At 30.5% G+C, this 14,247-nt stretch overlaps 1 protein-coding gene across 1 annotated transcript; it reads right to left on the bottom strand.

Moving 5' to 3' along the window:
* Positions 1-358: 358 nt before the first annotated feature.
* LOC111691860 lies at positions 359-839 on the bottom strand. Its single transcript, XM_023455277.1, has 2 exons — positions 757-839; positions 359-569 (listed from the first exon to the last, which is right to left on the bottom strand). Exons 1-2 carry the CDS (start codon positions 837-839, stop codon positions 359-361), a joined length of 294 nt encoding a protein of 97 aa, XP_023311045.1.
* Between the last annotated feature and the right edge of the window lie 13,408 nt (positions 840-14,247).

Raw genomic sequence — 14,247 nt, 5'->3', positions numbered from 1 at the left:
TGCATTAAGCTATTCCCGGGCTATTTATCCGTAAACAGTCGAACATCCGTCAGGATGAAACGAAGGATTTCGTCTTGAACGAAGATCAAAATCCCAGAAATCCGAGACGTCGAAAATAGGAGCGAATATATTTTGACAATTTTGACAATTTGTACACTGAAACTTATTGGAATCAGTTCTTCTAGTTTTATGCTGTTGAAATGAAACTTGATTTTGCATTGTATTTATTTGATTTTCTAAAACTTGTTGTTTTTGGTTCATATTATATTGTCAATTAAATTTTGAAATTGATTTTTGAATTTGTTATCGTTTTTACGTTGTTATTAGTAATTTGTGAAGATTGAGTTAGATTGTTCTTTCAACATTCATTCATTAAAATGAATTGATAATTTTTATAATGATCTAAAGGTTGATAAGTTTCCCATATTTTATCTGCTATTTCTAGTATATCATTAACATCTTCCTTACCAGAGGTTGTTATTGCCACCAATATGGTTTTTGGTAGACACCGTATCCATAATTTTAGTAGTAATTTATTGCGAACCGCCAACGGTCTCCCATTTCTGATCCTGATAATAATTCATCTAATCTTTTTTCTTCACTGACTGTTAATTACTTACTGACCTGTTAATTATAGTTTCTTTAATTTTGGTATATAAATTTTGTTGTGGAGGTTTTCAAATGATATCAAAAACGTTTAAAATTACTTCTAAAGGTAAATTTTAAATTACATGATTAAATTTCATTTTTTCTAACGACATTTCAGCTAATGCAAATTGTGCCTCTATTTGACTAAACCAAATTTCCGGTTTTGTTATCAAAAACGGTGGTAATTTCATAAATCATTTCATTTGTGTCATTCAGTTTGAATTATTTAAAAGTAGTTAAAAATTTAGTTTATTTTTGAAATTGGGAGTATGTTTATATTATGTATAGCAACCTTATCACAACAGTTTCTCGAAAAGAAAGAGGTTTGACCAGTATGTATATTGAGAATATTTTGCTTAAAACTACACTCTGTATACGCTATTAGAGTCATGCACATTAAAACAAGAACATCCTTCATTGAAAGGATGATTTTAAGAACCAGTATTCCGTGTACAGCTTTTATGGCATTATGAAGACATGTAAAGCTATAAAAATGTTAATTGTGCATATTCCTGTTTGAAATAATATATCAACAAAGCAATCAGTTTCTTTTTCACTATAAAACGTTATCTAAAATATTTTATAGGGACAAAAATTACGCTTTTTCAAAAGACAAGCGTAAATATTTAACATATTTCAGTCAATGTTGTTACTACGTATTTTTTCTGTAAGAAAGTACGCAAACAAGCAGTGTTGCCGCATATGACATGTAAACTATATATTGATTTCATAATATATTCAAACGTTACTATAATTAATTTTGATTCCAGCCACCACAATGGAAGGGAAACAACAACACCAGCTCGTGAGATTGGAATTAATAATTAAAGCAAATATCTCCACTGACAAGGTTGTGCATCAAAAGTGAATAGTGAATTTACCCGGTTGGAAAATGGACTGAAGTTTTAGTTTACTAAACGGTTCAAAAGTGGACAATTATTCCGGTTACTAATTGAGGAATGCTTTCATTCAGTCATGCAGGTAAGAAAATAGTTACCCATTTTTAAAATTATGAAAAATTTTAATGTTAACTACAGGGTGTTCTGTACTGATACCCTGTAACTTTATTATAGTAATTATATACAGATTTAACGTCTCTTTTTATTATATCGAGGTGTTAATTTAAAAAGAAACAATATGATCTAAGGAAATTTATCTTAAGTCTTCTTTTAAATGTGCTTAAAGATTTTAATGGTAACGAAATATTTATTACACATATTCACAAATCTTGACCAAAAATGAAACCTGGTATTCTTTGGTGAATCCTTCCTATAAAGTTTTTATCTGGGACGCTTCGTTAAAAAGATACAGGGTGTTAAACTTCAAAAAATATTTTTAATTTTTTTAAATAATTTAAAAACTAGTAAGTAAGTGATATAATTTGAAATTGAGCACATGTATTTATGTAAACATTGTCCAAAATCTGAGGGCATTTCCTAACATTTACATTCTCCATTGGCAGAGGTACAGGTTATCGGTGGCATATTTTTCTAAATAAAATAGTACACCACTGCTTTACGATAACAACTATGATCTTTTCGGATTCGCCTTTTAATTTTCTACAAATTACTACTCTTTTATGTTTTTCGAAGAAAGCCTGATTTTCGAGAAAATCTGAGAACACATTTCTATATTGGAATATACCTAATGCTTTTTAAAATTACATAGTGGGCTGCGATAACAACTTTGCCATTCTAAGCAGTTAGAAGAATAAATAATGATTTTCTTCAGATTCAAGCGACAATAAATTTCGAACAAATTACATTTTCGTTACTAAAAAAATGTCAGGCCTGTGTTCGTGGAAATAAAGGTATTTTTTACTCAAATAAAATCATTAAAATGATGACTAATATTATTAATTTCTTTATTATGGAATTACACTTTGCAGTAACTCAACCAAAGCTAGTAGAGTCTTTAGTCTACAGAAAATGTCTATACGAATAATCAGTAATGTCCCTCCTGGCACTCATTGTCAACCTATTTTTAAAAAATTGAAAATTCTTCCTTTGTCTTGTATCTTTATTTTACAAACTTTGTTGTGCATTCACCGTAACAAGAAATCATTTACTCGTCATAGTGAAATTCACGCTTACAACACAGGGCATGCTGATAGATTAATACCGCAGTTTTCAAGAATCAATATGTCAAAGATGAATAAACCGAAAGTAGATATATAATAAGTACCTTTGTTAATTACTATGCAACTAAAAATGTTACGCAAATGAATTGCAGGGCATTTAACTTACTGGCCAAAAAATTTCTAAATGACAATTGCTTTTATAGCGTAAACGAATTCATGACATATGCGAGTTCTAACTCCTAACAATTGTGTAGCACTATCCATCATTTTATTTTATTTTATTTTATTTTGTTCAACTAACCACTTTTTTAACTACTAACAAGCTATTTTATCATATATCTAATTTTATTAATTCCTGATTAGTGACCCATGTACTATAATTGTATAAATGGTCAATAAATGAGTATGAGTATGAGTATTCAAGTAAATAGTCAACTGCTTAGTGCTTGTCATGTAATTTAAGTAAAAGTGTTTTCAGTTCAGTGGTCGATAGCCGCACGGTTTAAGGCGTCAGTCCTTTAATCGTGTGCAAATTTCTGCTCGGGTTCGATTCCCGCGGCCGGTAGACCGTATATTAGCTATGCTTGTACGGAGGATTGGCACCCTCTGTGCAGGTATCGTAGGGTGGAAGAATGTTGGCTTGGGTCAATGTGAGAGATTGAAATCAGTTGGCATTTGACCACCCCCCTAATTAATGATGTTTTCCAGGTTTCCCTCATTCCTGCACTGAATGGTGGTTAGGGCGTACCAACATAAGTCGTTCCTGGGCGCAAATGCTTGCCTGCCTAATAATAATATGCCGCCTCCTCTCCCGCACAAGTCTACGACTTATGGGCTAACTCTCGTAGTTAGAATGAGGAGTAGAGATATTATTATTATTATTATAGTTGATTTTTTAAGTTTTACTCAAAAATCAGGCTTTTTTCGAAAAACATAGGAGAGTAGTAATTGAAAGGCGAATCCGAAAATATCATGGTTGTTCCCGTAAAGCAGTAACTTTTTTTAAAAATTATTATTAATATTTTATTTAGAAAAATATGCCACCAATACCCTGTATCTCCGCCACTGGAGAATGTAAATTTTAGGAAATACTCTCAGATTTTGGACAATGTTTACATAAATACATGTGCTCAATTAAAGATTATTTCACTTACTAGTTTTTAAATTATTTAAAAACATTAAAAATATTTTTTGAAGTTACTGTCTTAGTAGGACTATTAATAATTACTCTCTTTTTTAATAAATTAACTCATCGATTACTTTTAGAAGGACAATCTATTGAAATTGTATGAACTATTTTACCTGCAGTTACATTCCTTGTTGACTTTGTATCTTTTTAACGAAGCGTCCTAAATAAAAATTAAAATTCACCAAAGAATACGTATACCATTTGTGAATCACCCTGTATATTATACGCATACATATGTATGGGAAATATTTCTAAATTACAGCAGTTTTGTAAAATGGCAGTCTGATAGAAACGAAGTGGTCGCCTTTTTTTCATATTCAACTAGTTACAATTATTTAATTTATGACAACTGCATCCGGTTTACTAATACGATGCTTTATAAAAGATTTTTTAACCTTCTCTATCCTTCTGATTTTAAACTCATTCATACACGAGCTATGAAGAGTTTCTGAATAATTAAATATAATTTTTGTAAAAATTTAATTTTATGAATTGTATCTGTGATGAGAAAATAGTTAGATTAGACATCTCTTAATATCGCTTTTCAATTTCAAGTTAAAATCGAAATATAAATCTAACATATTTTTTAAATACACACGTAGTTTTCAAAGTTCTTGGTATACTAACTTTTTTAAGGTTTACTCTACAATCAGTCTTTTTTCGAAAAACATGAGAGTGTAGTAATTTATAGAAATTTGAAAGACGAATCCAAAAATATCATGGTTGTTACCGTAAAGCAGTGGTGTGCTATTTTATTTAGAAAAATATCCCACCGATACCCTGTATCTCCGCCTAAATTTTAGAAAAAGACCTCAGATTTTGGACAATATTTACATAAATACACCGTATGTAATAATCCGTAGGAGCTTTTTCTCTAAAAAATAATCGTCTTCAGCGATAAATGCATAAATAATTTCAACAGACTGTATATGTATGATTTTGGGACGTTGTTATGTAAAATATCTTCAAAAGTATACAAGATTTTTTAGCTCAAAAATCGTTAATAAACCAAGAATCTGAAACGATTGATTTCCCAAATGCAGAGTTTTCCTGTCTATATTTGAACAGATGATATGTGATGTAAACTAGTATAGTAAATATTAAAAAGGTAAATATTTTTTCATCTCAGAGTTGGAAAATCTGTTGATGAATTAAATTTCTAACTGTAGTTATCTAAACGAAATATAAACAAATAGATTTTCCGTTATGTTAAATACGAAAATATTAAGTTTATGTCTTTTAGTAGTAGTGCCTTGACTTCAATTTTACAGTAAACATTTACAATACTAATCCAGGATTTATGAGTGCTGGTAACATATTTCAGAATATTGAAGTGAACGCGTTATCTCTCATAAAAATCCAGTACCCTGGATCTCGGAAACCAGTGGCCCAAACCCTTGATTTATAAATATTTTTAATCTAAATTAACATGAGCAAAAACATTTTAAAACTATAACAAGGGTGTAGTTTACAATTATTACTAAGTAAGCTTAGTTTGCAGCAATTGTCAATGATTAGTTGCCACGTTGTCGGTTTAGACTTGTTGATGTTTTGAGACATATTTATTTTTCGGAAGAAATTCTAAAATTGGAGATTAAGTTGTCTGGTCCTTATTTATAGGTTTGCTGGGTGCACTATTTTGTATGCACGATCTGAAGTCACTTGCCTGTGACATTATGCTTACTGTTTTTTTGCGGATAAGTCGTTTCTAAATTCTAGTTGGTTGTTAAGTCCTCATCTTGGTCAAAATTATTGCGATTTTTCTCTAGTCTAAGAGTTTCTTCTGAAGAATAAGGCGAGATGTCTCTCGAAACAGCAAAAAGTCTAAAACGACAATGTAACAACCAGCTCGGAAAAAATTGCTGTTACAACATGACATCTGCAACCTCCATCTCTTCCAAGACACCAACGCAAATTTCCCTTTTTACGTTTTCGTTGAACTATCGCGATAAAGATAGCATCATTCGGCACATGTCTACCCCAATAGTGTTCTACAAACCACCGAGAAAGCACTAATGCATTTTGTCTTGCTTCGGTCTGCATTACTGTATGTGTATATATGGGCCATTTCGGATTCTTCTAAAATTGATGTAACCAATAAACCACGGTAACAAGAGTACTATGAAAATCACGGTAACACTGGATAAATAGGCATTTGCCAAATCAAATTGGCTAAAGCTACCTTTAGAAGTGCACGCAAGAAACATGCGATACATTTTATTATCAATTTTTTAGTGATATCGATACCATTTTTGTTGGCGTATATATCCCCAAAGATTTTTGGATAAATTGCAAATCTCTCCATGTTTAGCTTTCCCTTTAGTGCCTTTTTTTTTCAAAAGGATAGTTCCCCGAACTGAATCAACAAGTTCATTTGTTTCACTTGAGAGAATTGCACGAAGTGAGTGACATTCCCTTCGAATACAAGCTACAGTTTTAATAAACGTACACTCTAGTGTCATATTTCATAATTCCCTTTATGGGTAAACTGTTCTTTGCTCGGTTTCGCTTTGTTGAAACATTGTTAAATTTTATGTTGTCATTATCAAACTCGGTGGCCTTTGTTATAGTTTGAATGTAGTCGATTATTCCAGAGGCATCCTGGGTGCGTTCGCTTCAATAGACCGTTTCTTTTTGTGGAGAGTTATGGCTTCAATTCGTCCCCATTATTTGGATAATCATCAGTTAATGAGCTTCCCCGCAACAAGTTGGTTTTTAATATCTTCCACGCCTTAGTTCTCTTTCTTCGTGGCAGTCTGATTTAATCACAGGATTTATTAAAAAAAATACATTGATGCTTTTAGTCAATGCAGAATTTAATTATAGAGAAAGGAATTATAAAGTATTAATTTTTATCCTTTTCAAGTTATTTTACTTTCTGAACATTTAAATAAAAAACAATATAATTATTCTATAAATAAATAAGCAAACAAGCACACAAATGAACACACAAACAAACAAACAAGCAAGGAAACAAGTAAGCAAGCAAACAGACAAACAAACAAAAACAAAAATAGAAACAGAAACAGAAACAGAAACAAAAACAAAAACAAAAAACAAAAACAAAAACACAAACAGAAATAAAAACAAACAATTGAAACAAATAAATAAAAGGATTCTACATTACTGATATGAAAGCGTTAGTTAAATGTTTAACTCTTATCTTCAATTTGTCTGTAAGATCTTCAATATTATTAGTTACACTATAGAAACAGTTTAACATTCGTCGCATTAAAAAAAAACAAAACCCAAATTAAGAATTACAACAGGCCTGCAGCAAACTAATTTAATTTAAAATTCTTCTTGAAAACGATATGGATTCACGGCAGGAACGTCAACAGTACGAAATCTGATATGTACTGATCAGTATCAGAAACCTTGGATGGAAAAGATCAGGTTGAAGCTTTTGACATACTTTCACTGATCGGTTGTTTTTCTATGAACTTTACCTATTCTCTAGTCTTATTTATCTCATATCATATTATATGTCTAGTACCATGTCTAATACGTGTCTGTCGAAGTATATGTGATGTTAAATGTTCCCCAAGGTTCGGTCTTAGGTCCACTGTTGTTTAAATGCAAAAAAAAATAGAATTTATAAATAACATCAGCTTGAATATTAACAGCAACCCGACCCACCTAAAATTATCCTTAATAGTTGAATCCTGTTTGACTCTATTATTTTTTCTTCGCTTTATACTGGAATATGCTAAGCAGTCTGGAATCCGGGCGAATTGTTTATAAAACAACTTCAGAAGCAACGTCTTAAATATATAACTTAACAAATATGATAATATTTATCCACCACAAAGAATTCCACAGTCAGAACTATTACCCAAGTTTTAAGTTAATAACTTAGCTCAAGGAAGACTACTTTTCTGTTGTTTCTATTTAAACTTGCAAATGGAATAACTGATGGTAAGGAGTTATTTATGTTATTTAAGTTTTAATAGTTGAGTGGAACTTGGCATAAGTTTTTATTTTATTTAAAAACAAAAAGTACAAATGACCTTCAATTTGCACCGATAAATGTTACGGTTAATTATCACCGTTATCAAAATTTTGTTGACATTTTTTGTTGTAATGTACATAAGTTTTGTCTAGTTATGAAGGTATATTTATTTGATACGTTTCCTTATATAAATTCAAATAAAAGGTTTGACAGAAGTTTTAATTAATAAAAATCACATACACATGAATTTTTTCAACCATAATGTTCTCAATGGGATATGGGCAAATATACGAAAAGTTAGTTACTTTAAGGATAAAAAAGGGATATGGATTAGGGTCAAGAAGCGAGTAACAGTATATAAATATTATTCCAGAATATAGAATAAGGTTCAATCTAAAAAGGATTTTGCACAAAAATCATGTCGTAAACTTTCATTATCAGCATACTCCAAAAATATTCATCTTAGCAAATATCATCCATATCAAAAAGTTTAAATTGAAATATCAGCAAACCGACTCAAAAAAGGAAACGGTACACAGTGGCTCAAAGAAAATCACGAGAGGTGCCGTGAAACCAGAAAAGAAATTCAAGCAGAAAGACGGATTAAATCGTCTTTAGAAGAAAGACTAACTATGTATAATATACTTACAGATCGACACAAGTAAGTTTGCTTTTCTGGCTTAGGACTACGCATTGTTGAGAACGAACACATTCGGTTAGAAGAAATAAAATCCAGTGCGCGTTTGTGGGCGGAGCTGTCTCAGATGCAGACTTATTTGTGAAGATCTGTACACAGCAACACAATTTTCTTCTGCGCAATTGTTTTATATAAAAAGATTTTACGTTAGTTTATTTGAACCCTTATTATCATTTAAGCAGATCCATTTAGAAAACCGTTAAAAGGTTAGGTAATTTTTTATTTCTGTGCAAATGTTTTGTATAAAAGCATTTAAGGAGCATCGTCTCAACTGAAAATTGATACAATTCTGCTTCCCTTATTTTACGTAATACATTTATGACTTTATTTACTTAGAAAGCTTCAGATATATTATTTTTTTTATGAAGGACTCATAATACCGTACTTTTTCGCAACAACAATTTTATTTTAGATGAAGAAAACTTGGTAAAAAATATTGTTGGTAAATTCAAGTAAAAAATAAGCTCCTGCAAAAGAAACAGTGTATCTGCAGGAATAGAACTTGTAGTTGACTTGTGGTTAGTTTCCAAACAATGTAAAATCAGAGAATTTAATTGCAAAAAATCTATTCATCTACAAATAAAAAACGAAAACCAAAATTCAAATAAAAACCAAATCCTAAATACTGAGATAATAATTTATTTTCATATATTTCGCTACAGCTGCTATAACAATTATTTTTTATAATTAAATGTCGTTTTGTGTCAAAATAATTTTATAACCATAGACGAAAGAACAATATGTCAGTCAAATTTGACTTTTACATATCGATCTCGAGAACCATAATTAAATTCCACTGTGTATATTATACAGGGTAGCCCATCGAAAACGTACCGCAAGGCATTACAGGGTAGTAATGAACTTTTCGGCAAAATCCAAAAACAGGTAAAGTTTGCTTCTGAGGGGGACAACTTTTGGCGCAAAAAGCATAGCAAAATCTTCAACCCGCTAAGTGGGGGTGCCATCCCCAAAATTTTTTTAAATGGGAATGGGGGTCAAGTGGGGGGTCATTAGAAAGGGCTTTTAATTCTCTATACATCGATTCTTACTTTTTGAAAATCGATCCATTATTTTAGAAAATATGCAGCTTTGAAAATACGAACAATATTTTTGACGAGAAATGCGAAAATCGATTTAATTTTACTTCAAAACTTACGGTATTAGTCAAGTAAATGCTGAAAATGTTGTCCGCCAACTTGCATACAATGATACAGGTTGTCTTCAAACCGTTGTCGAACATTCTGGAGCACTTGCGGTGTTACTTCGCGACATACATTAATGATTCGTCNAATTTATATATATATATATATATAGAGCAGGAAGGGTAGTCTTGACTGACTAGTTAAGAAAAAAACCAGTGATGTATTTGGGATTGCAGTCAATAGTGCTAAGGGCTAATGTAATAAGAACACTCTGTGTTGTTGTCAAGCTTTCGGAAATGTTTATTTCCTTTCTCAAGACATCTATAAGAAATAACAAAAATGCTTAGAATAATAAGTTATAAAAGCTTATTATATACTTACAAACGTGAGATTATCCTATAAAAACCATCAAAAACGAAGTATACAAGAACATTGTTAAAATTTTTAATTAAAAGTAATTGTAACTATAGTCAAACATTCTATTATAAACAACAATTTTTAAGTCAATTTTTAAAATTTAAACAACTACTACAGTAAAAAGGAGCCATGCCTTTGAATTGTGAACTATTTTTTCTGAGAAAAAATACTGTGATACAGATCACGTGATACATTTCTATTATAAAATAATATTTTCTTTTTATATTTTTCTCAGCAGATTTAATGTTTTTTATTTTAAGTGTAGCTTATTATTCGTTCCGTGATTATTCGTTTCAAATGCAAATGACAAAAATATAAAGCACTTCTTTATTCCAACACCGGCTTAATAGCGGGTAATTTAAAAAGATATAGTTACGAAATTTGGCACAAACCACCGCAGGTTCTAACGGATTGCTGTCGCTTCTAAGGGAAACGAGAAATAGGTCACAGCGGAATAATCTGAATGTACGGGAACGACTAGATTTTTCAGTAGAAATTGTATAAGATGTACTCGGAAAAATACTATTTACATCGTACGACACTTTTTCGAAAATCCTAGAAACAAAACCTAGAACTTTTCAATTAATTTTCCTGTTACGTGGTTTATGGACAAATAATTGATAAATAAATTATCGTAGTTATATGCAAAAGTTCTGTTGGACCAAATATATCTTGCAAACAGTATATGTTTTTTAATACCAACTGACTGACCACAACAATACAAAGAAACATTTTTGGAACCGCTGACCTTCGATAGCTCGGCGCTAGTTTGCAATTTACAATGTATACACAAAAAAGTATAGTTATCACCGTGTCCATTAATTCATTGTTACTGTGTTGATGGGTCGTTCTTCTTATTGTTTATTCGCACTTATCTATACATATATAACCCAGACATATTGTCAGTTCATAAAAAGAAAACACGGTAAGTATCCAGAAAAATTAAACATTGCTTCACTGGTAATTTTACTTGAAACCTACGCAATAAAAGACACAAAATCAAAGTGGAACTACTGATTACCTAAAACTGAACTGGCAGTTTTCTTTATAAAAAAGACAGTTCCAGAGATTCTCAATCAGTTTTAACAATATTTATCATTATTAATTTTAATCATCGTTTTGCTGTTTTAACGGTATTGACTACTGAAAATACCTATTAGGTAATAGAAGATTCTACTTAGCATTACAAAAATCCTCTCAAATTATATGGACATATGTTTCAAATTTATTTATTTTTCTATACTTACTTATATCCTTTTTCATGCATTATTAATAATAATGATCACACTACTAATACGCTAATAGAATAGTTTTTTCACTGACAAATAAAATAATATTTTAAAATATCTAAACCTTATTAAGAATCAGTTCTAGTCTGCTGTAAATTATTCGAACTGTAATAAAATAATAATAAAAAGTGTACCTACATAAGTTAACTAAATTTGGTATTATGTATCTCTCAATACTGCAGAGCCTTAATAAATATTCACAAGCCACGTGACCACCGAACTTAGGCAACCAACATTGCGCGGCTGGTACTGGCAACGAAAAATTCTTAAATCTTCGCATCACCAGTATTAATGATTCGTTTACAATGAGCAGTGACAAACTGTTACGACCGCTGATTGATTGAATAGAATCCGGTGAAAAATTATACCAATCACAGCGGGTGAAACAGAATGTTGTGTTTAAATGTAATCTATATCTTTTAATAATTTTTAATTTTATCGAAATTTGATTTAATTAATAACATGAAGAAAATACACTCTCTGTCCCAAACAAAATTGCTGCTCACGTGGCTTATAATCATTTTTTTAAAGCTCTGTATTAGAATATTTACATATACATACATAAATTATATTTTTCATTGTCCAGACAAATCAGGCAATTAAAAAATTGAATTACATGAATCAACGTAAACAAATGTAGAAAAAGTCAAATGGAAAAAAAATATGTAAAAAAATTGTCATTTCTGTTTATTTATTTGATAGCTAGAAAAATTTCAACAAAAAATACTTAACAAAAGTTATGCTTTCAAAACTAGTTGATTCGAGAATATTTCTTCTTATTATGAAAAGTCAATTTCATTAGACAGGAGAAGTTTCATTTAATATGTAAATAGGTATTACTTTTATTGTTTTACCACCTGTACACTGTCTTCCTGTAGCCACATATGAACTTTCCAGATAACTTCAGATGTTATTCACTAAGACTGAACAAACAATTAATTAAACAAATAGCTCTACGTCTGAGAATTTTTTTTACTTGATAAATAGGTTAGAGCAAATAAAACTTCAAACGTTTGTTCAAGTCGTTTGTACTTCTAAGGGGCTTAACCTCATATATTTTTGTAGCCACAAAGATTTTTAGGCAAACACGGGCAAAAAGGGAAAATATATATCTCGTAATTTGTCACTGCCAAGTAAATTGATCATGCTAAGGTCACAAGGTGTTGGTATCTGAACGAGGGTGATTTTCGCTTTGGAATATTTATAGATATGAATAGTTAGATAGAAATAGAAAATTATCCGTAAATAGACAACTTCATTTATTAGACATATTTATTGAATGTTATTTTGAGAAGCAGTTAACAAGTAGAAAGTTTATTAACATGAACAACATAATGAATTAGTTTTGCGAAAAATGCTGAGACAGGCCGGTATTTGTTTTCGTTGATACTGTTTAGAAATTCAGGAAAGATTTTGCTCAGGAAAATTTTTTACTATGGTTACAGAATTATTAATCCAAGTTTCAAAACATCATTTTTATTGATGGTAAATTAATAACTAAAATATTTGTTTAAATTTTGCAATACGTGTTGCATGAGGGCATTCTTAAAATGAAAAAAATTAACTATGTATATGTCAATTATTCACCTTCACACCATACAGTATGCTTTAGGGTCTTCATAACCGGAGGGTCCGAAGATGCAATGCAACAGAGTGGCCAGCCTTGACACCAGACTTAATATCCTCTGATTTTTTCTTGTGGTTGTATTTAAAAAGCAGATTTTCTGAACACTGTTTAACCGATGTAGAAGGTTTTAAAAATGCGACCATAGCTAAGATAAAGATTAGAAATATACAAAATGAACTTCTATTCACATTTTATTTTACTAAGTAGTAAATGGTCCTCAATTTGAATACTTACAAGTATTGTCATTATTGCAGACAATTAATATTTCTCGACGTTTCTTATAACAAATCGTCAATAAAGTCTTCTGAATAAAATCATTTTATAATTTTTGAAGGTAGATAACAGACCCCACTTATGGTGTATCATCAATTGTGGCGGTATAAGGTACTCAAGAAAGCAAGCTCAGTCAATCAATAAAAAAATAGTTATGACGTTATACTTGGACGTTATACTTGGACCTTAACAATTGGACGTAAAATTAATTGTTAAAAAGATTTCAAAAATCGACCCGTTTGTATCTTTTACTTAGTCGTTTTATTCCAAACAGAATATTCCTGACTTTGTTCCACATATAAAACCATATAGAATTTGACATTAATATAGTTTATTAAATGTTTGTTTCTAATTATTGCTTGAAAGAACTTTTATATACCATATTTAATAACACCAATTTTCTGATAAACTATGAACTCTTAGAGGCGCCTTTAATATTTTAATTTTATTTAAGTAAACCCGTCAAGGTTCGGTTTTGATTAGACCAAAATTAGCGAGAACTTCAAATCCCATCCTGCCACCCGGCGAATTTCGCATCCAGAGAAAATTTATTCAAATATTTGAAGATTAAGTAAACATAAAAAATAAGAAAAGTAATTGGTTAATTTACGTTAATTTTTAACGAACTGATTAAATACAATTTTAAACACTGTACTGATTATATTGACCATTATTAGAAGTAAAATTAATTAAGCCACATTAGAAACAAAGATAAAATTTACTTTTATTATATTGCTTGTAGTTTTTAGGATGGTATTTGTAAAATTGTCATGTCTGTTTTCCATAGTTCTTGAATCAGCTTCAACGAAGTATTTACTGTCATCAATTTAAAACTGGTAGTTTCCTGACTTTCCTGGTATTAGGAAATTAGCGGTTTTCCCGATAATTAGTTGGTCGACCCTCGTTACACCTTATAAATTATGCAATGGGAAT

Source organism: Anoplophora glabripennis, unplaced genomic scaffold (genome assembly GCF_000390285.2).
Source record: "Anoplophora glabripennis isolate ALB-LARVAE unplaced genomic scaffold, Agla_2.0 scaffold618, whole genome shotgun sequence".
NCBI classification, from domain to species: Eukaryota; Metazoa; Arthropoda; class Insecta; order Coleoptera; family Cerambycidae; genus Anoplophora; species Anoplophora glabripennis.
The sequence above is the reverse complement of the archived record's forward strand: the minus strand, read 5'-3'. Positions and strand labels throughout refer to the sequence as shown.